Source organism: Carcharhinus amblyrhynchos, chromosome 10 (assembly GCF_965287045.1).
Source record: "Carcharhinus amblyrhynchos chromosome 10, sCarAmb.v2.hapA, whole genome shotgun sequence".
Classification (NCBI taxonomy): domain Eukaryota; kingdom Metazoa; phylum Chordata; class Chondrichthyes; order Carcharhiniformes; family Carcharhinidae; genus Carcharhinus; species Carcharhinus amblyrhynchos.
The window spans coordinates 81,480,654-81,504,334 of record NC_137333.1 but is presented as its reverse complement, the minus strand read 5'-3'; the positions used below and the strand labels follow the sequence as shown (position 1 = coordinate 81,504,334).

Here is a 23,681-nt window from a genome sequence, read left to right as displayed (position 1 = left end):
CCTAATAATTTTCCACCTTCTACAATATTAAACATGCTGGATCTGTATTTACTATGCTAATCTATCTGAATCATCTGCTTATTTAGTTGGACATGGTTTAAAACCTTTCATGAGTTGTATCTTCCTTGCCTTCATTCCAACGTTAAGTATTATGTTCACAGAGAATTTACTTCTTTAAATTCAACAGCGTGTAAGTTGATAGGCTGTTACATGTGCTGGAGTCTGGTGATACATGTACTGGAAAAGAATATCACTGTTCAAAAAGCAAAATCACTAAGCTGTAAGTGAGCTCTGAATTGTAAATATTTATGATCTATCATGGTTCTTTAGATTGCTTGTCATTCAGAACTGTCATATATTTTCAGCTGCTCAGGACATTCCTAACACAATCACATTTTGTAGTCAAAGAAATTGACATTGGAATTAGTAGTAATTTTGCTTTTTTTAGAATTCAGCCCAAATGCCTATAATGGTGTGCTCTACTTTATTGCTTTTTTTTTAGTTTGACTGTTCCTTTTCATTACATCATTGGTTTCTGTGATATGTAAAAGAATACAGGATCTTCACTTTTTTTTCTGGCTATTGTGCAATTTAACTAGACCAGTCATGCTTAACTGCATTCATCTGTGTTATTTCAATTATCAGCCCAAGGCATTATCATTTCTTGTATAAACCAGCCTATCAATCTGGAGAAGTAGATCAGCTTGATTATCAATCACTTCAAAATACCTTCAACGTTAATGAAAATAAATCCTTCCCCTTGGCAACTAGGTGTGTACAGTTGTGCACTTTTACACAAATGCAAACTTTGATCATATTGAACCAGTGGTGAAACTATTCAAAGTAATGAACAGGCTTTAAAATAAATGAAGCTGAACATCTCATTTTCGCATCAATAATGGCAAACAGCATATACAATTTAGTTCTGCATAAATGATTTTCAGATGTTATATATTTTTTCCAGCACTTAGCAAAAAACTGCAGCTGTCATGAACTAAAGTATTCAAAGTAGCTGTGGGTGCATTCACTAATTGTGACTCATATAGGGTGATGTCCTTCAATACCTTTTAGACAGAACCATGTTAAACCAGTTGTGACGTTGGAATGCCATTGATATAAAAGCCATCAGAATTTTGTGCAAAAACAACCAATAGAAAATTGACACAGTGAAGAGTTTGCAGTCCTATCTATTTGTGTTTCCTTCCTCTCTTACACCTTTAGAATTTCATCTTTTTTGCAACTTTTTATATTTGCCTAGTAAAATAGACAGATCCATGAAAAATTCCAGTATGCTTATTGTTGATTCCTGCATATCTGCCAAACAGATTGGAATTTTCAGTCAGAAAAGGTCACCTTCTTAAAAAAAAAGTATTCTTATTTTCTTAAACATGAGCATGGCTTCATTTTTAATTAGAGGTAAATAAAAAACATTAACATATTACTGCCAGAAAAGATTATCTGTCAGCTCACTGGTGTGGACTTAATATAAGCCTGGTTAACAGGAAATGGCTTGCATTCTTTTTTTGACTGATTGCTTTATTGCAGAATATACACATTTTAATTACCTGGTTAACTGATTTATTAGTTAAATGTTTTATTTGAATATTGCCCAAGATAGTGAATATGACCAGCACAATCCACTCAATCATGAGATTTACCTCATTGATTTAACTAGTCAATTCAGCTTTCTCCATGTCTCCTCTTCAACAAAATAAGCTGAGCAAAATTTAAGAAGTTCAGATGCTTATTTAACTCTATATTCCTTTCTTAGAATGGCACCTGTATAAACCTCAACAGGTTTTATTGCAATGAGTATTTTGCACTTATTCTAACACACAACATGGCTCTAAATTAGATACTCATTGAAGTAAAAAAAGATGTTCAACAACATGACATTAACTTGTGTTTTATTGTAAACATCCACCATATTCTGAGGATGAAGTCTTTCAGAACTCAGTTCCTTAATTTCAGGCCACAGTGTAAACAACCTGCTTTGGCTACATTATTTATTCCTCTTAGCATTTTAAAGATCTGGATTATTATTTTTAGTCTTTATTGTGGTCTGGCTCCCAAATCATCCATGTCCTTTGTTCAATCCTCTGCAACACATTATTGCCTGGAATTTTCTAACCGTTCATGCCAGCAGGATTCTCTGCATCCCCTGCAGCGAACAGAAATTTGGCTGAATGCCAAATTCTCCGTGCTCGCTTGCAGCAATGAGTGGCTGAAATTTCTGGCCAATGTCTTTTTGAAAAAAGCATGCCCAGATTTCAGTTTTGCTCAAATAGAATAGGGTTTTGGCCTATTATAGTCCTCTAACAGATTTTAACACGGATAAAGGTACTAATTTATTAGTCAATCCTCAGGCAAACTACCTGAATGGTTCCATCAATTTATGTTCTGTTTATCACCAGAATGGACAACTTGTCATCAACAGAAAGTATTGGCTGGGTTTCTCTGATCTCGTTTGCCCCGCCACCGCTGACAGCGCGAATGGAGAATTTGACACTCAGCCAAAATGCTATTCACTGCAGCATGGCTGGGGAATCTTGGCTGTGGTCAACATCTGAAAATTCCGGTCATTATGTTACAAGTCATATCATACTTCGAAGAAATAACTATCCTATTGTTTATTTATGAATACATGATTAGGTGACTGAACACTTCACTGCAGGACCCCACCAGTTTATTTTTTATTCAGTCCTTTTAATCCTTGTTGTCTTGCATTTGTTCATTCTATTATCCAATTTGGCTTTAATCCATGAAATATAATCTGGTTTCAAATCAGTTTAATAATTAGTAGAATGTTCTATTCTACTAATAGAAAACTAGTCAGCAGCACCTGCAATTTAATTCTTCGAGTAATTTTACATCTTGTAATCCTTTGCAAATTATCCATAAATAGTTTGGTGCAAATCTACTTCACCATGTTCAGAACAAGCATGGAAATTTCCAGCAGTACACTGTCTATATGTTTTCTATGTGAACATTTGTAAATACTAGATAAAGGAAAAAGAGGTAAAAATTCGATTAGGCTACTTAACAAGTGCAGGATCACAATGTACGATTACCCAATCCCAGTCGACATGAGATAGGTAACAAATAAACTTCATGCTGATTGCTCAATAATTGTGACATGCAACAAAGCACAAAATGTTATACTCACTGACTGCAAGCTCATCAGGGAGTTCAAATTGGTTTTTGATGAATATGATATCTAGTTAGTCTACACTTCTCAAAGACCGTCTGGCCTTCTCAAAGAGGAGATACATTAAAGCTGAAGAGGAAGGTGGAACTACTTCTGAAAGTCTTTGCAAAAAGGAAGAAGACTGCCAATAGGCCAGAGAGAGTTTCTTTGATCTTTACTGCATGGTGGAGGCCTTTTTGTTTTTGAAGGAGAATGGGATCATCCAAGGCATACCCTGCAGAGGAATAGAAGCTGGTGGCCTGGGAGATGAATTTTAGGAATTTTGCCCTCAGGATCTGGTTGCAGTACTGCAAAAAAATCAAATACCTTATGCAAGTGTTTGCCTTCGGCAAATATATCTGCAAATGCCATTTCCTACCCAGTGCACCATTGATCTCTCACACTGCTCTGTGCTACAGCCTATCATTCAACAATCAGAACTAATGTCTAGCTTCCAGTTGCACCACCTCACCCTCACGTACTTAGCAAAGCTGCCAGCATCTCACCAACGTCTTGCAGCTTTCACAGATTTCCAGCTGTGCAGCTATGACAGCATATCACCAAAGCATGCGGCAGCTGACATTCTCATTGACATGCTTCCCTCTGCCTTGTAGAACTAGATCGCACATAACCACAGGGAGCAACAGAAAAACATTGGAGACTATGCACATCTGTATCACCTGAGTCCCTTTGAGGAGATAATGCTCTACATTAGAGAGCCAGCAGTGACTGAAGCTGATGCATGTTCCTGTTTTATGCACCTTTTAAAATTTCATATTAGTCTCATTTCGCAATCTGGCATGTTGTGTAAATGCAGATGACAAGACAGCGGACCTTCTATTTTCCACTCTAACCCCTTCCTCTGCTTAAACTGTTTTCTTCTGCATTGTTGCTTTCAGATACCCAAGAACAACCACTTGGTCAGCCAATGCAGTCTCACCATGCAACAACGGATGTCTGATGAAGAAATACCATTAATCCATTTGACATTCACAGTCACCAATCCAGAAATGGCATTGTGCGTACTTTAAAGGTTAGTATAGAGCCAGGATCAGTACATGGTGAATCAGTGGACATAAGTGGGCTGCAACCAACCAAGGGAGCAAGGATAACATGCATGCAAGTTCACAGGAAGGGTATGTTGCATATAAATTCCACTTTAGAAGACTCAGACAAGGATGTTAATGAGGCAGTACACAGGAAAACACAGAAGGGCAAGCCAGCTGAGATGTTTGGCGCCTTGGCAGATCTGTCACAAAGCCGGTTATCACTGTCAAGGTACATGGACGAATCCAGCTCCGACTTGGTCCAGAGCTTCACACAGAGCAATGAGCTCATCCTTTCCAAAGCAGAAGCAGTGGTCAGCTCCATGACAGCACTTGCGGTGTTAGGTGCTCAACATCTCAGCATCCCTTAAGACACTGGCAGAAGCCATCTAATGTCTCAGTTTTGTAGTAGAAGCTCTGATTGATACATTGAGATCCAAGCTTGTTACCATGCAGGACCAGTTTGGTGCATGAAGTCACAATCTGCCATTATATCTGTAGATAGCAATATCAAAAGGGATATGCAAGCTCTTAGGGCATCCCAGCAATCTGTTTTCCAATAGATTATTAGAATCAATGAGGGACTGCCCCAGGGGAATGGTGGTGGCTTTGAGTTATAAAAGCCTGCTGCCCTCTTTCAGGATGACATCATTTGTGTTCCCACCACTGCTGCTCCACTAATACTTTACTACTGCCTTTCATCTAGCCAGCCATGTCAAGCTGGCAAAGAAGAAGCAAGGCCCACAAAACCCAGAGCTGCCTGAGGCTACCTTGTGAGGTTACCTGCAGCCTCAGGCAGTGAAGTTCATCAGCAGCCTTCCATCAGTTATGCTGCAGCCAGAGGGGCATCGTTGCATAGGAGCACTGGGCCAGGCAAAGGCACCTACAAGACAGAAAACAAGGGAATGCACAGGAGCGGATAGATGAATTTTGTGGGTATAATTGGAAATGTTGTTAGATAAACTTGTTATGGAATAACTTATTTGTGATTTTTTTATTTTAGAATGTGAGGACACGATGGTGGTACTTAGCAGAAGGCTATGAAAATGAGAAATTGTAAAGCAGCAGTGACGCGGAATTAAGACCTTAGAGAAACTGGGTAGCATACTAAATGAGCAGTTTGCAACACTGTTTACTAAGGAAGAGAATGCTACAAACTATTAGTTGAAGTGGAGATGGCAGAGGTAAGAGATAGAGTGAAAATTGATAGGAAGGATATAATTGAAAGGCTGGCTATGCTTAGAGTGGATAAATCACCAGGTCTGGATGGCTTGGATCCCAGGTGGAAGTTTGAAGTAGAAGGTCTCATCTTACTCCCAAATTTTTCGGTCTTTGGACATATATGTGAATTGCCCTGAAAATTTAAATTTCCAACAGGCCCCTGGGAGCCTGTGTGAATGTCTCCAATTCTGAGCTTCGGGCAGAGTCTGGGGCTAGGTATGGGCAACTTACCCTGAGGGTTACCCAGGAAATATTAGACAGTTAAAGCCTTGTTTAACAGCTGAATGACTCCACAACTAACTTCCCCAAATAACTGCTTGACCATCTGACTAACCCCACCAATCACCTAATTACCGCCCCCCCCCCCCCCCCCCCCCACCAGACCTGGCTACCCCTATCATCTGAGTACACACCCCACCAAAACTATATCCTCTGACCCAGCCAACCATCCAATTACTCCACAAACTGACTACTCCCTGACCAACCAACTACTCCTGACCCAATCACAACTGACTACTCACAAACCCGACTACTCTATTCACCCCTGACCTGACCATCTCCACAGACCCAAATAATATGTCAGCCAGACCCAACTAGCCTCCTGATCAACCAACTATCTCCAGGCCCAATAACACCCCTGTCCCACCACCCCCCTCCCCGTTTACTGATCTCCCCGTTCACTCAGTTATCTACTTACTCATTCATTCATTCACTGATACTCAAACCCACACTGTTCATTAAAAGATCAGACCTGTAAATACCAGAATAAAGCAGCTACTGCTGTAAAAAGGGAGCATATCCTCTTCTCCTGACACTGCTTCACTTAGTGGAATTGGGTGGGACACACTGCATTGCCTATTTCTTTGTCAACAGGGATTGGTAGATCCTGGAAGAAGTGGGGAGGAGCATCAGGTCATGAAAATCTCTCTGGGCAGCAGCCATACGTGCAGCATTGCTGCTGACTGTAAGGTTTGGGCAACAATCTTCCAATCCTCCCTAGATATGACATGCCAGATGGAACACCCTTGTTCAAGGATGTAAGGGCATTCCTTGTAACTACAGGCTGGTCAGTGTAATATCATTGGTGGCATCAGAAACAATAAGCAGGGAGAAAAGCAGCAGGGTCTTGGATAAATGAAGAACCAACACTGGTATGTAAAAGGTGCAATGTGCTTGATTAATGATGTAACAGAGAATGTTGACGAAGAGAATGCAATGGATGTTATTTATATTGATTTTAAGAAAATCCTTGAAAGTTCCACATAAAAGGCTGGTAAATAAAATTGAGGCTCATGGACCTGAGATGGACAGACTTTTAATCAGTAAGGGAGTAAAGGCTTATGGAGATAAGTGGAGTTGAGGATTATCAGAAGAGTCATGATCATATTGAATGGCAGACCAGACTCAATGGGCTGAAGGGCATACTGTTACTCCTACATCTTAAGATCTTGTGGAGGGTCAATGACAGCATGGGAAAAAAAATGACTTCAAGAAAATTATAAGATGTGTTAAATGGTTAGTTTTCAGGATGGAAAATGGTACTGGTGACCCTAAAGGTTCCATATCTGGCCCACTGCTTTATTTGATATATATAAATCACATGGATATTGGAAAACAGAGCAAAATTTCAAAATCTGCTGAGGATACCAGTCACCAGCGGAGTGCCTCAAGGATCTGTTCTGGGACCCTTGTTGTTTGTCATTTTCATAAATGACCTGGATGAGGAAGTGGAGGGATGGGTAAGTAAGTTCGCTGATGACACGAAGGTCGGTGGTGTTGTGGATGATCTGGAAGGATGGCAAAAGTTGCAGCAGGACATAGATAGGATGCAGGACTGGGCGGAGAAGTGGCAGATGGACTTCAACGCGGATAAATGTGTAGTCGTCCATTTTGGCAGAACCAACGGGATGAACGAGTACACTATCAAGGGCAGAAGTCTGAGTAGTGTAGAGGAGCAGAAGGATCTTGGGGTCCGGGTCCACAGGACTCTTAAATCGGCCTCGCAGGTGGAGGAGGTGGTCAAGAAGGCGTATGGTGTACTGGCCTTCATTAATCGAGGGATTGAGTTTAGGAGTCGGGAGGTAATGCTGGAACTTTATAAGACCCTTGTCAGGCCTCATTTGGAGTATTGTGCGCAGTTCTGGTCGCCTCACTATAGGAAAGATGTAGAAGCTATTGAAAGGGTGCAGAGGAGATTTACAAGGATGTTGCCTGGACTGGGAGGCATGCCTTATGAAGTTAGGTTGAGGGAGCTGGGACTCTTTTCCCTGGAGAGACGAAGGTTGAGAGGCGACCTGATAGAAGTTTACAAAATGTTGAGAGGAATAGATAGGGTGGACTCTCAGAGGCTATTTCCCCGGGTTGAAATGGTCGCTACGAGAGGACACAGATTTAAGGTGCGGGGAGGGAGGTTCAGAAGTGATGTTAGGGGTAAGTTTTTCACTCAGAGGGTGGTGAGTGAATGGAATCGGCTGCCGTCAGTGGTGGTGGAGGCGAACTCGCTGGGGTCTTTTAAAAGACTCCTGGATGAGTATATGGGGTTTAATGAGATTGAGGGTTATAGATAGGTCTGTAGGTTGGTAGGTGATGTGATCGGTGCAACTTGTGGGCCGAAGGGCCTGTTTGTGCTGTAGTGTTCTATGTTCTATGTTCTATGATACCAAATTTGAAGGTGTTGCAAATAATGCAGATGATACCAATTTCCCACAGAGTGTTGGTCCTCTACAGCGAGTCTAGGGAATTAATAATGGGAAACAAGGAAATAGTAGAAGTGTTCAACAGTTATTGTGTCACTACAAAATACCATTTTTCACTATAAAATATTTAGAACATGTTCCAAGAGATGAAAAGGAGGAAAGAACTTAAAACAATCTGCAGCGAGAAGATACTAGGAAAGCTATTAGAGCTAAAGATTGACATATCCCTTGGACCTCATGACCTGCACATTAGGATCTAAAAACAGTGGGTGTGAAATTAGTGGAGTGTTGAGGCCTCAATTATATCAATGGCTTGGATGAAGGGCCCAAATGTATAGTAGCTACATTTGCCAAAGACACCAAGATAAGGTAGCAAAGCAAGTTGTCAAGAAGAGATAAAGAGTCTAAAAAGTGATATAAATAGTTACCTGAATGGGTAAAAATTTGGCAGATGGAGTGTAATGTGGAAAAGTGTGAACTTGTCCACTTTGGCAGGGAGAATTTAAAAAAGCAGTAACTATGTATTACATAAACTAAGAAAATTTGCAGAACAGAGAGATGCAAGTGTTGTGGATATGAATCACAAAACGTTAGCTTGCAGGTACAGGAAGTGAGTAGGAAGACAAATGAGACATTTATTGCAACAGGAATGAAATATAAAAGAAGTAAGTTTTCCTTTAGCTGTACTACATTTGGAGCACCGTGTATGGTTTTCATTGTCTTTTTTGAAAAAAGGTAAAACTGCGTTAGAAGCAGTTCAGAGTGAGATGAAGGGCTTATCTTATGAACAAAGGTTGAACTGGTTGGTACATTGGAGTTTAGAAGAATGAAAGCTGATATTATAATAACATATACATCAGAATTCTACCGCCCCATCTGTCACGGAATCGGAGTGGGCGAGGGGTGGACAACGGAAATGTCCATTGACCTCAGGCAGGAATTACCAGTCTTGCTCGAGCGAGGCTGTAAATCCCATCCAAAAGATCCTGAGGGGAGTTGATAGGATAGATACTTGGAGGATCTAAGGCAGAATCCTTACAAACATTAACATACAGAGGGATCTGGACGTACAGGTCCATAGCTCTCTAAAAGTAGCAACACAGGCAGCCAAGGTGATTAAGAACATAAGAACATAAGAAATAGGAGCAGGAGAAGGCCATCTAGCCCCTTGAGCCTGCCCCGCTATTCAATAAGATCATGGCTGATCTGTTGTGGCTCAGTTCCACATTCCCGCCCTCTCCCCATAACCCTTAATCCCCTTGCCTATCAAAAACCTATCAACCCGCGTCTTAAAAATATTGAGCGAGGCAGCCTCCACCACTTCAACAGGCAGAGAATTCCAGAGATTCACCACCCTTTGAGTGAAGAAGTTCCTCCTCAACTCCGTTCTAAACCGCCCCCACTTTATCTTGAGGCTGTGCCCTCTAGTCCTACTGTCCTTTCTGAGCGGGAAGAGCCTCTCCACCTCTATCCTATCCATCCCATTCAACATCTTATACGTCTCAGCAAGATCTCCCCTCATTCTTCTAAACTCTAACGAGTACAAGCCTAGTTTATTCAGCCTCTCCTCATAGCTCAACCCCCTCAACTCCGGAATCAGCCTAGTAAACCTCCTCTGCACTCCCTCCAAGGCCAAAATATCCTTGCATAAGTGCGGCAACCAAAACTGCACACAGTACTCCAGCTGCAGCCTCACCAGTGCCCTATACAGCTGCAGCAAGACCTCCCTACTTTTATATTCAATCCCCCTCGCTATGAAGGCCAGCATCCCATTAGCCTTCCTGACCACCTGCTGCACCTGCAGGCTGGGTTTTTGCGACTCATGCACAAGGACCCCGAGGTCCCTCTGCACCGTCACATGCTGCAGTTTTTCGCCACGCAAGTAATAGTCCTTCCTACCATTATTCCTACCAAAGTGGACAACCTCACATTTGCCAACATTAAATTCCATTTGCCAGTTCCTGGCCCATTCGCCCAGCCTATCTAGGTCCTTCTGCAGACTCTCCACACCCTTCGCACAATTTGCCGTTCCACCAATCTTGGTGTCATCAGCAAATTTCAACACCATACACTCGGTTCCCTCCTTCAGATCATCTATATAAATGGTGAATAGCTGAGGCCCCAGCACCGACCCCTGGGGCACTCCACTCGTCACCAACCTCCAATCCGAATAGCACCCATTGACCCCCACTCTCTGCCTCCTATTTGACAGTCAATCCTCTAACCACGCTAACACCCTACCCCCAACTCCATGCCCCCTGACCTTCTGTAATAACCTCTTGTAAGGCACCTTGTCAAACACCTTCTGAAAATCAAGAAACAATTAAGAAAGCATATGGCATGCTTGCTTTCATCAGCTGGGGCAATGAATACAAGATTTGGGAAATCATGTTGCAGCTATATAAAATCTTGGTTAGGCCTCATTCTGAGTATTGCGTGCAGTTCTGGTTACCACACTACCGGAAGAATGTGGAAGCTTTGGGGAGAATGCAAAGAAGGTTCACCAGGATGTTGTCTGGTCTCGAGGGTGTTGGCTATGAGGAGAGGTGGAATAAATTAGGATTGTTTTCACTGGAAAGACAGAAGCCAAGGGGAGACCTGATATGGGTTTACAAAATTATAAGAGGCATAGACAGGGTGAAAACGTCAATTACGAGGGGCCACAGGTTCAAGGTGAGAGGAGGAAAGTTTAAGGGAGACTTGCGGGGGAAGTTTTTCACACAGAGAGTGGTGGGTAACTGGAATGCGTTGCCAGAGGAGGTTGTGGAAGCAGGCACATTAGCAACATTTAAGAGGCAATTGGATGGAATAGGAAGAGAATAGAAGGATATGATGGAGTAAAGGCAGAAGGTTCAATTTAGTTTAATTAGGGCATCATGATTGGCACAGTTCTTTGTTTTTGTAGGACAGACTGGAACTTGAGGACCTTGTACACAAGCAAGACATCAGCCATTTAGGATGGCGATGAGAATTTGTTTCTCTTAGAGCGTCATTATTCTATAGAATCCTCTTTTCCAGAAAGCTGTGGAAAATAGGTCATTGAAGGCTGAGTTAGATAGATTTTTGATAGGTAACAAGCAGAATGGGAGGGGTAGTGGGGAGTTCTGCTTTCTATTGAGAGCCCTCTACCTCCTCCTTTTATGCATAAATTCCTCTATCTACTGCCTTTGTTCCAGGTCCCTGTCATAAAGCAACCTGAAAGAGACTACAACTATGATCCCCATTTGTGCTAGTGAACAGACCTTGAAACTCCTCTAATCTCCTTCGCGAAGTTTAGCATCGCTCACTTCTGACTCAAATAACTTGTTGGAACTCCTTGAATAATGACAGTACTTCCACTCACTGTACAGGAGCAAAATAAAGACAAAAGCATCATGCGTGAAAGTCCTCACTGCTGGTGGCACATTACGTTGGCGGTGGGAGGGGTTGCTTCTTGTGATGCTGAATGCATGTTCAGCTGAGAGGGTTTGAGAAATTTCAGTCATAGGACCTGGGAGGTCCAAAATGACAAGGTGGGTGCCAAATCAGTGTCCAAGTTCACAATCTTCCCACTGTGCATGTTTCTGGAGCCTACTTTTATGTTCTTACGAGCATGGCATGAAGCAACGGCTGTGGTCCAAGCTTCTGTGACGCTAGCACCAGTGAGCAACAGAGCTGAATTTTGCAGCTAAAGAAGCTAAGGACAATCACTAATTCACAACACTGGACAAAACAATTAGTCAACTAATCTTGCTATAATTGTAAGTGCAGAACTGCTACTTCAACCAAACAAAGGGTTAAATGATGTTGCCATTTCAGACATCTGATGAACTACATCTCCTTTCTAGAATGAAAACTCTGACTGGTGAAGCTGAAATATACACAATAGATGAAAGGATTCCTGCTCCAAATCTAACAAACCAGAGTTCCCAGATAAACACTGGTGAATAAGCACTGGGCAGAACAAATGGCATTGTGCTGACAATTATGCAAAGCTCACCATGTTGTGAAGAAATCCAGCAAATTGTTCATAATGCCAACTTCAATTTATCAACCCCAAAGTTTGCAACAGATGAAAATTGACATCAACATGAAATAAGCTTTTCTATTTGTTCTATTCTTTATCCTGATAATTTTATACATACACGTATGTGATATGCTGCATGCAGAACAAACTGAATTATAAATTAAACTTGGCATAACAAAAAAATAATTGAAATACATTAACTAAAATTGAAAGCAATGAATTTAAATAATAGTGTTTCTGATGCAAAATCAAAACGTCAAAATATATCAGGTGCTCGATTATGGGTAAAGAAATGGTCTTGATTAGTTGTGGATTAGATTAAGTCTAGTTTCCTTCAGTTCCTGAACTCTTAACAATCTTGCAGTAAAATTGTTTCTGTGAAGTCAAGAAAATCAGTTGCAGCAACTGAAAATAATGTCACAAATCACGATTTCCATTTATACTGGTATTAATGAACAGACTCAGTATGCATTTACCAGCTTTTAGAATTCTAGGTCCACTTTGGGATTTTAAATAATTCTCAGTGTGCTAATTTACAATAAATGATCATGCAGCCTTTCACTCATTAATATTCAAACTAAAAAGATGTTCTCATCTCAAACAGCTCAATAATACAAGGCAATGCAACATGCCAAAATTGTAGACAGTTTATTTTATATTAACTTTGGGAATGATGCACTATTTTAAAGACATATTCTGTGCACTAATATTAAAACTCTTGACATATTACCTAAGACTATTCAAACTAGTTGAAAAGATGTGCAGGCTGTAGACTCATATGAGACCAAGTTAACTTCGTACTTTCATACTGTAACATAGCAGGATGAAGCAGCAGCAGTAGAGTCACATCAGTTTACTTTAAAAAAATGTATATTTGAAGATTAATTAGGTAAGAAACTGCAGTTTAACAGGAATAAGTCTTAATTTTAACAGAATATGCATTGTAATGCAATAAACAATTTGTCGACAGCAGCAGTCTACACAAAATTAACAGTCTGTATGAATCTATCATCGGGTGTATTTATCTCTGGAACAGACGCTCAACAGTCCTGCTCTTTGAACAACTTCTGTACTAAAGCACAAATTTGTTTGCAATGCACAATAGGCAAAGAGTGACTAGTTTTAGTTTGAAATCATACATGTCTTTGTTTAGTGATCATTTATCATGATTATAGTGAAAAAAACTGTTCGACATGAAACACTATTTAAGGAATGGAATTGTACAGAGTACTCAAACAAAATAAAATTCTCTGTTTAGTATACGAATACAACCTTAATCTGAGAAAACTTAAGGAGAGGAAGGCTAGAGGCCCCAAGGGATGAACTATTTAAGGGAATTAAAAACCAAGTGAAAATCAAAAGCTGCCTGATCTAGTTTGCATTCCCAAAGCTTGGTCACACTTTATGTGCCTTTTAAGGTAATGATTTATATATTTTAAATCACTTTAGTTATATTAGGATTAACCATTACTTTTTACACATGGCTTGTTTTCATACACCATAGGTGTCTTAACATTTGAGCTAAGCATTCCAGGGAAATGTACTTAATTGATTTATTAAAAAGCCACAATTTCTGTCCCCCAGTGAATACTGGACATTACATGTATCAAGTAATATTGAATTTAATCTGATAATTGTGACAGACTTTTGCAACAATTTCATCTATTGTTTATTGCGGAAAGAAAATAATATCACACATGGACAGTAAGTAAACAGCATTGAGGCCACCAAAGGCTAGTCCTAATGATACTTTCCTTTAATATCTGTTTTGTAGCTAAAACCTACAATCCTGCAAAACTGTCCCAAGATTTTGACTGTATAGAAGTCAAACAGTAGGAATGCACTTGTGCATTGTTGAATGCTTCTCCACCAAAGATGCTCCCAAAGTGCTGAGCGTTCATGCTTTTCGGAAGCATGTTTCTCTGAAGTTACCTCAAATGATGATGGTGTCCTCCATTCTCCTTGGTTTCCCCTATAGCCACGAGCCCCAAAGAACCAACATTAACCTTTGAGGAGGAGGAACCTCAGCATCCTATCTTGCCCTGCACCGAGCAGCAGTACAGATACGTGCATCTCAATGGGTTGGCTCAACAAAGCCAACACTAGTGCACACAAATCACAGTTGCAAGATCAGCTGTCAGAAACTGAGATAGAGCAGCCCCCTAGCAGGTGGAGGAGTACTGGAGACAACCTGGATGCTGAGCCCCAGGTTGATGAACAGCATTTGGAGTCATCTGTCAAGTGGCAGATGCTGGACATGCAACGCTGGGTGGAGATGTGACAAAGAATCCAGAAGTGTTATGAGCATTGATACAGGTAAAGGAGGAATTCATCCAGGTTATGAATGCTGCAATCACTGTCTTCAGAATACAAGGCTTCCTCCACTGACAGACTGGCGACTGTCATGGAAAGGCCAAACCCAGCAGATCACTGATGAGATGCAGGGTATGAATGCTGACTGTATTCCATTGCCTTTTTTGTAATTCTGCAAACTTTCCTGAACTAAAGACATCCATTGTGTGTTCCACCAGTTCTTGTTCTTTATCAACCATTTAGTTAAACATTGTTTCTGATAAGTGAACCTCAGCTTCATTATCTTTACTCTTTTCCTCCTCCAGTTTCATCCTTTGGCTTTGTGTTCTGGTGACCACACATTTGGGAAACATTCGAGGAAATGCTTCCTGCAACAGATTGAAATAGAGCTGAAAACCAAACATTGATTTATGAACTAATTCAAAATCATCTGCCATTTCTACTGCTAACCTCGCAGCTTTCATCCTTTGTTCTTCCATTTTCTTTTCAGCTCCTGAGTTCAAATGCTCTCCATTTTCCTTTGCCATTGCTCTCTTTCCCTTGCTTCTAATTCTATTTCCTCTTGTTCTGCCAGTGCCATTCTCTCTTTCCTTTGCTTCTAATTCCAATTTAAACTGGCTCAATTCTGTTTCATGTTGCAACTGTTTTATTTGGAATTGAATTTTAGCCAATTCCAATGCTTCAGACTGTTTCTGGAAAACTTAAGTGTTGAGCTAACACTGAAATTATCTCTGTCTCCCTCAGCCATTTAGGTATAGTCAACTGCAGCTTGTTTGCCAAATCCAAAAGCTTTGTTTAACCACCCTTTGCAAACCGCTCTGAGTGACCTCTTACACATGCAGGAAAACCAGAAGAATCATTTTCTTCAGGCAATCCCCATTTAAATTAATCAAATGCAACACCTGAAAGAGAGCACCTGTTCCTCAACACCCAAAACATAAGAACATAAGAAATAGGAGCAGGAGTAGGCCAAATAGCCTTTCAAGCCTACCCCGCCATTCAATAAGATCATGGCTGATCTGAAGTGGATCAGTTCCACTTTCCTGCTTTCTCCCCATAATCCTTAATTCCCTTGTCTATTGGAAATCTTTCTACCCGTGACTTAAATATATTCAGCAAGGTAGCCTCCACCATTTCAACGGTCAGAGAATTCCAGAGATTCACCACCCTTTGAGCGAAGAAGTTCCTCCTCAACTCTGTTCTAAACTGCTCCCCCCCACTACTTATTTTGAGGCTGTGCCCTCTAGTTCTGCTATCCTTTCTAAGCAGGAAGAATCTCTCTACCTCTACCCTATCTAGCCCCTTCATTATCTTGTAAGTCTCTATAAGATCCCCCCTCAGCCTTCTATACTCTAACGAGTACAGACTCAGTCTATTCAATCTCCCTTCATAAGCTAAACCCCTCATCTCCGGTATCAGCCTGGTGAACCTTCTCTGTACTCCCTCCAAGGCCAATATATCTTTTCGCAAATACGAGGACCAAAACTGCACACAGTACTCCAGTTGTGGCCTCACCAGTGCCCTGTACAGCTGCAGCAAGACCTCCCTGCTTTTATATTCTATCCCCCTCGCTATGAAGGCCAACATTCCATTCACCTTCTTGGTCACCTGCCGTATCTGCAGACTCGGTTTTTGCGATTCGTGCACAAGGACCCCCAGGTCCCTCTGCGCTGTAGCATGCTGCAGCTTTTCACCCTTTAAATAATAATCCCTCCTACTATTATTTCTACCAAAGTGGATAACCTCACATTTGCTAATGTTATACTCCACCTGCCAGGTCCTCGCCTACTCACTCAGCCTATCCAGATCGCTCTGCAGACTTTCTGCGCTCTCCACGCAATTTGCTTTTCCACTCATCTTCGCATCATCAGCAAATTTTGTTACCCTACACTCAGCCCCCTCCTCCAGATCATCTATGTAAATGGTAAACAGTTGAGGCCCCAGCACCGATCCCAGTGGCACTCCACCAGTCACCAACTGCCAACCAGAAAAGCACCCATTGATTCCAACTCTCTGCTTTCTGTTAGATAACCAATCCTCAATCCACGCTAACACTTTACCCCCAATTCCGTACACTCGAATCTTCTTTAGCAACCTTTTGTGAGGCACTTTATCGATCGCCTTCTGGAAATCTAAAAATGCCACATCCACCAGTCCCCTCACATCCTCATAGAAATCCAATAAATTTGTTAAACACGACTTCCCCTTCACGAAGCTGTGCTGCATCTGCTTGGTCAAACCGTTCTCTTCTAGGTGTCTTGCTATTTCTTCTTTGATAATGGATTCTAGCATTTTTCCAACTACGGACGTTAAGCTAACCGGCCTATAATTCCCTGCCTTTTGTCTGCTACCTTTTTTAAACAGCGGCGTAACATTAGCTGTTCTCCAATCCTCCGGCACTTCCCCAGAGTCCAGCGAATTTTGATAAATAATTACTAAGGCATCCGCTATTACTTGTGCCATTTCTTTCAGAACCCTGTCTTTAAATTCATTAATCCCAAACCAAACAAGGAATTATACTGTTTAGTCCTGGAAAGAGCCCCCAATTTTTGTTACTATTCTGGACCAGAACTCCAAGGTATATTGTGAAGCCAGATGAGACCCCCTACATTTTTTTCTATTTTGGCATAAATGTGAGGATATGATGCTTTGCTCCAGGGATAAACTCACTGACAAATTAGGGATTTTTAAAATCAAAATAAGCTTTATTCATAACACAGTTTAAGTTTCACTCTGATAAAATAAGCAGTTTAACTCCTCAGAGTTGAACGATCTTTAAACATGACAAGAAACAACTCTAATTTCTAACATCATTATTTTAGTTCCAAATAAGCAACATTCTTCTTAGTGACTTAAATGCTGTTAGCAAATTAAGTATACTTGCTATAATGAATGTAGACAGCTTTGGAGTTTTTGAAGAGACATAGAAATTTCAGAAGTCTGCTAAATTCTCCTAACTTCAAACAGAGCAGTCAAATCCCAGCTCCTTGCTGCAAAAACATGTTTCTCTTCTGACCATAAACCACAGTATCACATGACACTGTCAATCAACCTGGACTGAAATCCCAGGGGATCTTAAGTAAACAAAAGTCCATTAACTCTACTTAACATAAACGCTTGCAAGGTTGAAATGAGTATTATTCTGCTCTCCCAGCATCTGAGCAGTCTTCCTTCCAGACATACTGACTATTTGTAAAAAAAACCACTAACTTTAAAATATTCTCCTGAAACATATAAAAACACACAATATATTTACATATCATCGTACACTTTCATCACACCTTTTCCCTGAGCTATAGTGCCAAGAGTCAGGATGACAGGGGATGAGGAAACTGGAGTCACATCCAAGTCCTGGTTCCCCTCAGGAAAACAGGGAGGTACAAACAGACCTCATGGGTGCAGAAAAGCAGCCGCCACCGCCAAAGGGGAGCACTTGTCAGCGTACTTCTGGTGGGACAGCCCCTCCTCTGTCACTCTGCCATTGACACAAATGCCTCAGAGTGCCATGGCAAAGGCTGAGCATCCTACCACTGTGCAGGTGACTCCCATCACGTTGGGGCCCTTGCAGCCTCGAGCAGTCAGAGAACATTCGCCAAAGACAGCCCAGGTAAAGAGGTATAAGAGTCAGCAGCCTGTCTCCAGCACAGCTGCTAGTGAGGCTAGAGCACCACACTGTAGCACATGTAAACACCACATCAATCACCAAGGTTCAGAGGCTGTTGTCCAGTGTTGAGAGTTATGAAAATTGGTGAGTCATTTTTGTTATTACAAAATTGTTCTCACTTGATACACCAATTGCATTAGTGTTTCATGTGCTTGAGGTAATGGTTTTGATTTGGATTGACTGCATGCTGTGAAGGACGTTTGTCCTAATGTGAATCCCTCTGATTGGCCTCATTTGGTACCACTACATTGGCACATGCACAGACGGCCCTGGTATTCATGCCTGGGAGATACTACGAAAAGGCAAGCGTGATAAAGGTGTTATAGCTGAACAGGTGGCACATTGCCAGTGGAATATTTGCAGTATAGAAAATCCTGCATCTCTCAGGCATCATAAGTATCCTGTGCAGCTTGCATAGCTGGCTGGCACAGCTTACCCTCCTCATCATACCCATTCACAAAGAATGTGGCTCTCTTCGTCATATCTTCCTCTGCCAGGGCTTCCTCTCTCTGGAGGGTTAGGTTGTACAAGGCAGAGCAGACAACACTATAAGATTCTAGCAGGACCATTTTGTAGTGCGCCACCTGATGGAAAGAAACATCTAAAGTGCATTTTGGGCTGACCAATGCTCTGGTGAACCTATGGCTATTGATATACTCCTCTCAGGTTCTGTGTGTTGAATTCTCATTTAGGTTCATTAGCTATTTCTTAAGAGGATAATCTTTATCTCCCGGAGGCCAGCCATCCAAAGGTTCTAGGCCACTGAACATCCCTGGCATCATAGAATGCCTAAGTATGGCTGCGTCATAACTGCTCTCTGCATATGGTGCACACACCTGCAATATCTTTTGTCTATGATCACACATAATTTGCACACACTGATGGAGTGATGTCCTTTTCAATGGACAAATGCCCCTGGCTATCCAGATGAAGGCTTTATTGCCACATGTATGTAATTGGCAACCCTTTGCATCTTCAAAAATCCAATCTGGTCTGCAAAACCTCTGGTTCTTTCTGCTTGACTGGTGTTGCCATTGGCAAATGAGATGTATCCATGGGCATGCCTGAATATGGGATCCATAAAAACCTTTATACTGTGATGGATCGCAGACTGTGAACTTCCATTAAGGTCTCTGCATGATGCCTGAAATGGTCCAGAGATATCCAAGCTTGAATTAATCCAAGTGATATCCCCAGTTATGTTGGCAGCAATCTGAGTTCGCATTACATCAGGATGAAATCAGTTTGAGCTTCAATTGCAGCTTTCAAATGTTTATTGGAGACTGGTGGTGTCACAACGAAAGCTGAGATATTGGTCATCAGATGCTGTATCATGGTTGTGTGCAGAACTGTGTTCATACTATTGGCCACCAAATCCATTCTGGAGACAAGAGTCTCTGAGCACTGTCTGAATCCCTGTTTTAGGTTAAAGCAGACACCTCTATGTTCATTGGCATTGAAACAAGGTCTATTAGCACGCTTCAAAATGCACCAGGCATTTAGCTGTGTATACCCATCAACTGTGTTCTCTGACAAAATATCATCCAGACTCGAAACATTGGCTCTATACTCTTCCTCCACAAATGCTATCAGATCTGCTGTATTTTGTGCTCTCTAATCTGGCCCACTGAAGTGTTCACCAGAGTCCTCTGTAGCAGAGCTCATGTGTGACATTTCCATCCAGAAAGTTGGTTGTGAGGCACTTGTGCAGAGTGCTTCAATACATCCAGTTCCTACCCCTAATCCTTTCTCTAAGATACATGCAACAAGTGCAGTATCTGAACTGATAGCTTAGAGCGTGAAATCAAAAGGTTGTGTGCCCTTATCATTAGTGCCTTCTTGGTCTTCCTCTGACTCCTCCCTGGGGAGATTAGAACATGCAAGCATGCCTGTCACCCTTTGGTTAGGTGCTGCTGCCTCCAGTTGTGCACCTCTTCTTCCTGCAAAAGAAAGGAGTGTGTGTCAGCAAGTGTTATGCAATATGGTTAGGCCAGGACTCAACCATTAAGTGTGTGTGAAAGCAGTGATATGTAGTACGAGGCAACAGTGCTAAGTGTGTGAGGGTGAGGGGAAATATATGTGTGTTAGGTATGACTGACAGAAATTGCTGGTAGGTGAGTGATGAGTAGGATGTGAATTGAGCAGTGGTTGAGGTCAGTGGTGCAGTTGATACAATACAGAACCTTGAGAATGCATTCAATGACCTTAACCACTCATGTGAGGTAATTTACCTCATGGCATCTCAGCCCCTGGAGTAAAACTTTTGGTCATCTGCTCCCATTGCCTTCTCATCGTGAATCTAGATTTCATCCTGTCTCCCTGTGGATGCAGGACCTATTTCTTCCTTGCCACCTCCTCCAACAAGAAATCTAGTGCAGCACTGAAAATCCTTGCTGCATGCTCTGTCCCATCATTGGCCCTTGTTCAGTGTTGCTCAGCTGAATGCTGTCAGCACCTCCAATAACCACAATTTACCTTCCTTTTATGAGGTAAATTAGTAGCATCTAATGATACTGGGGTCCCTGCTGATGCATGCAGCTACTGGAAAGGCTTGCATGCAGAAGTTGTGACCATAAAAAGACAGCACGAGGACAGTGTGCTGTCTATAATGCATCAAACGGGCATGAGGTAATTGTGCACTGAAATCCCTGCACGCATTTTTGGGAGCAATCCAATTTAGACCACATTTTGCCAATTAATGTGTTAAGCTCTTTTAACAGTTATTTTTGCCTCGGTGTGAAAATCACTTAGCAACCAAATCAGTTGTGGAAAGCATACTATGTAGAAGCACAATTACTTTCTCCACTAATTTTCATTTCATTAGGCTGAAGTTGCAAGACTAGGATTCCGCGTTAACTCAGGAAATGTTGGGTCTTCTTAACTTGGCTGCTGTTTTGGTGAAAACAATATCTACTACAGTTCTGGCATAAATAACAGCATTGAATATATACACATACATAATAGCAATAGCAAAATTAAAATAACTGAAAAAATGTTACCTCATCCAGGTACTCGAATTGATTATTCTTCTGCTTTAATACAATATCATGTACCTACTTAATGAAATCCTTATGGCCTGGGTAAACTACAGCAGAAATTTAGAATCCCTCCAGTGCCAAAAGAAGTTAGTCTTGGAATAGGTATTGTTGAAAGATACCTTTGATAGGTCCCTGAAGTTGCCTGGTAGGGTCAGGTCCAGCTCCTCAGACTCATAGTTTGTAATAACCCAAGGAAACACTGGGTACTGATTTAAATCATTGTAAGTCCGACCTGACAACAAAGAGATAATATGAAGAAATGTTCACAATATGTTTGTTTTATATATGGTAAGTAAAATAATAAACTTGAAAACATAATTGATTGATGAATATATTTAAATACTATCGTATTACCCTCAAAATGCATGATATTGGTGTAAAAATGTGTTTTAAAGACTGGAAAAGCAAATAATCCCTTAATAAGGCAGAAACTGAGAGCATCAGGAATCAAAATAATTACTAAAATCTTCTCGACTCTTGAAATCTTAGCATATGCTGAGAAAAAACAGTAGTTACAAATGTTTATATTCCACTTACTACTTCCTGTATTTGGTCATCATTTTCCCTTTGTCAAAGCATTTCCTTCAATGCTCTGGTACAAATTCCTCTGAATGAAGCACGGTCTGCTTGTTCTGCTGAGCATCCTCTGTGTACAAATGGCACACATTCTGGGATTTTTTTGTGTTCAGCTGAAACATGAGAAACCTGTGACCTCCAGTGGCACAGCAGCATCCTCACATTATTCAGCTTTCTGTAAGCTGAATGACAACGGGCAATATTTTCTTCACCTTTATATCTACTGGTGTTGCATGGAATGTAGAATGAGTTGGTAAAGAATTGTATGCTTAATTAAATGGCAATTTTTTTTTCAGTTGTTTTCCACCGCAGGTGGAATTTTCATCAATTCTGAAATCCATAAGTGTTCTTATCAGTGGCCGGGTTTTCTAGCTCTCTGGTGGCGGGTTTTCCCTTGGTTGTTGCGGTGAGCCACTGGCAACCAGCAGGATCTTTTGATTCAGGTGAAGTCAAAGGTGTCTCACATGACCCCATCCCACACCCTTCCCCTTGGGAACCTGTTGTGGAGGAGGCCTGTAACTCCAATTTTGTGTCTTTACTGAGTCTGGCATGAGGGCAAATATCAAGGTGATGGATCCAAGCCTGCAGCAATTTTTACAAAATGTCCCTGGTATAAATGTTATTTTAATATATTATGTTCAGATGGATATTATACATTTTAAACTCACAGGAAAAATTTGTATGACAAAAATTGCAGTAGACGTTGTCACTTTTGGTTTCACAATTCTCACATTCTTCCTGTTTGGGGACTGGGGCTTAGGTCATTCTAATGAGTTTTCAAAACTGCTTTCTCTCACCATTCACAGGATGATATAGGAGCTTTATTGAGATAAGGATACTTTATAAAAACCATTTCAAACTGCCAGGAAAGCTTCCCTGATAAAATGATTAACTTCTAGCCCACTTGTGTATCTAAAATTAAACTTGTTAATTTTCTCAGATTTTGATGAAACTTTTTTTATACCAGTCTAATTTTAAAACAAGACACAAACCTGCTTGACCAGAAACCTTAGATAAAACATTGCTGAAAGCCAGTTTTTAATGTAAATGAATATAGCATGTTTATGATTGTTATTCCTCTGCTTGTCTGCTTCCTAACACGTTACAGACATTTTTGTCATCTCCAGTTCATTAGTAAAGAGCTTTTTATGATTTTTCTCCATGTAAGCAGTTCAAGTTACATCTAATTAGATGGCAATAATAAGCTCAACACATGCTGCAATTAAATATATACATAATTATTCAGTGCAAACTTCAAACACACACACATCAGAAAATAAAACAGTGGAAAATGCATTTGTTGTATGGAAACATGTAAAATACTCTCCCTTTGTTTTACCTTCTGATACAAACACAAAATCTCCTATTTTCATGTATATTTATGTTGTTTTCTATTAATCTGCCACATTTCAAGATGTTGTACTGAACAAAATACTGTGCCATTCTTGTTCTACTGTCTAGTTGCTGTTGTCTGAGTGACAAAGCACTAAAATTACATTTTCTCGTTATTATTTCCAGACACACTCTGAAAATGGTTTGTGGACTCTAATAAAGCTTCAGTTTCAGACAAAGCTGTCAACAAAGGAAATGGCAGAGTGAGACCACAGAATAACCCCAGTAACAATAAATGAATCTACAGTCACTGTGGCAGGTTATGTGTCTCCTGATAAAATTTAATAGGATAGTTTCAGTCTCCATCATGGCCTGCAGCTGGATACCACTGGATAAGTGCAAACTATCAAGCCAAACCTTGATACAAAAACAAATAAGGTGGAACCAAAAAGCTACAATGTACCTGCCACAGTGTTAAGGAACATCAAGTATTCAAAGTTCGAAATTTCCCGCCGTTGCCAACGTTGTGTCATGTTGGAGGATTTAAAAAGCTGGCGAGGACTGGCCAACGATATTCTCCTGTTAATCCAAAAACATGGGGG

The 23,681-nt window shown here is 41.0% G+C and overlaps 1 protein-coding gene across 4 annotated transcripts in view; it reads right to left on the bottom strand.

Moving 5' to 3' along the window:
* The window catches only part of nbeaa (neurobeachin a), an 825,376-nt gene that overhangs the window by 118,113 nt on the left and 683,582 nt on the right, over nt 1–23,681 (bottom strand). For all 4 annotated transcript variants that reach the window (XM_080197464.1, XM_080197465.1, XM_080197462.1 and 1 more), the window contains 2 exons: nt 23,543–23,658; nt 21,291–21,403 (listed from right to left, as the gene is read on the bottom strand). In XM_080197464.1, coding sequence (XP_080053590.1) covers nt 21,291–21,403; nt 23,543–23,658 — 229 coding nt within the window. The remainder of the gene's footprint in view (nt 1–21,290; nt 21,404–23,542; nt 23,659–23,681) is intronic.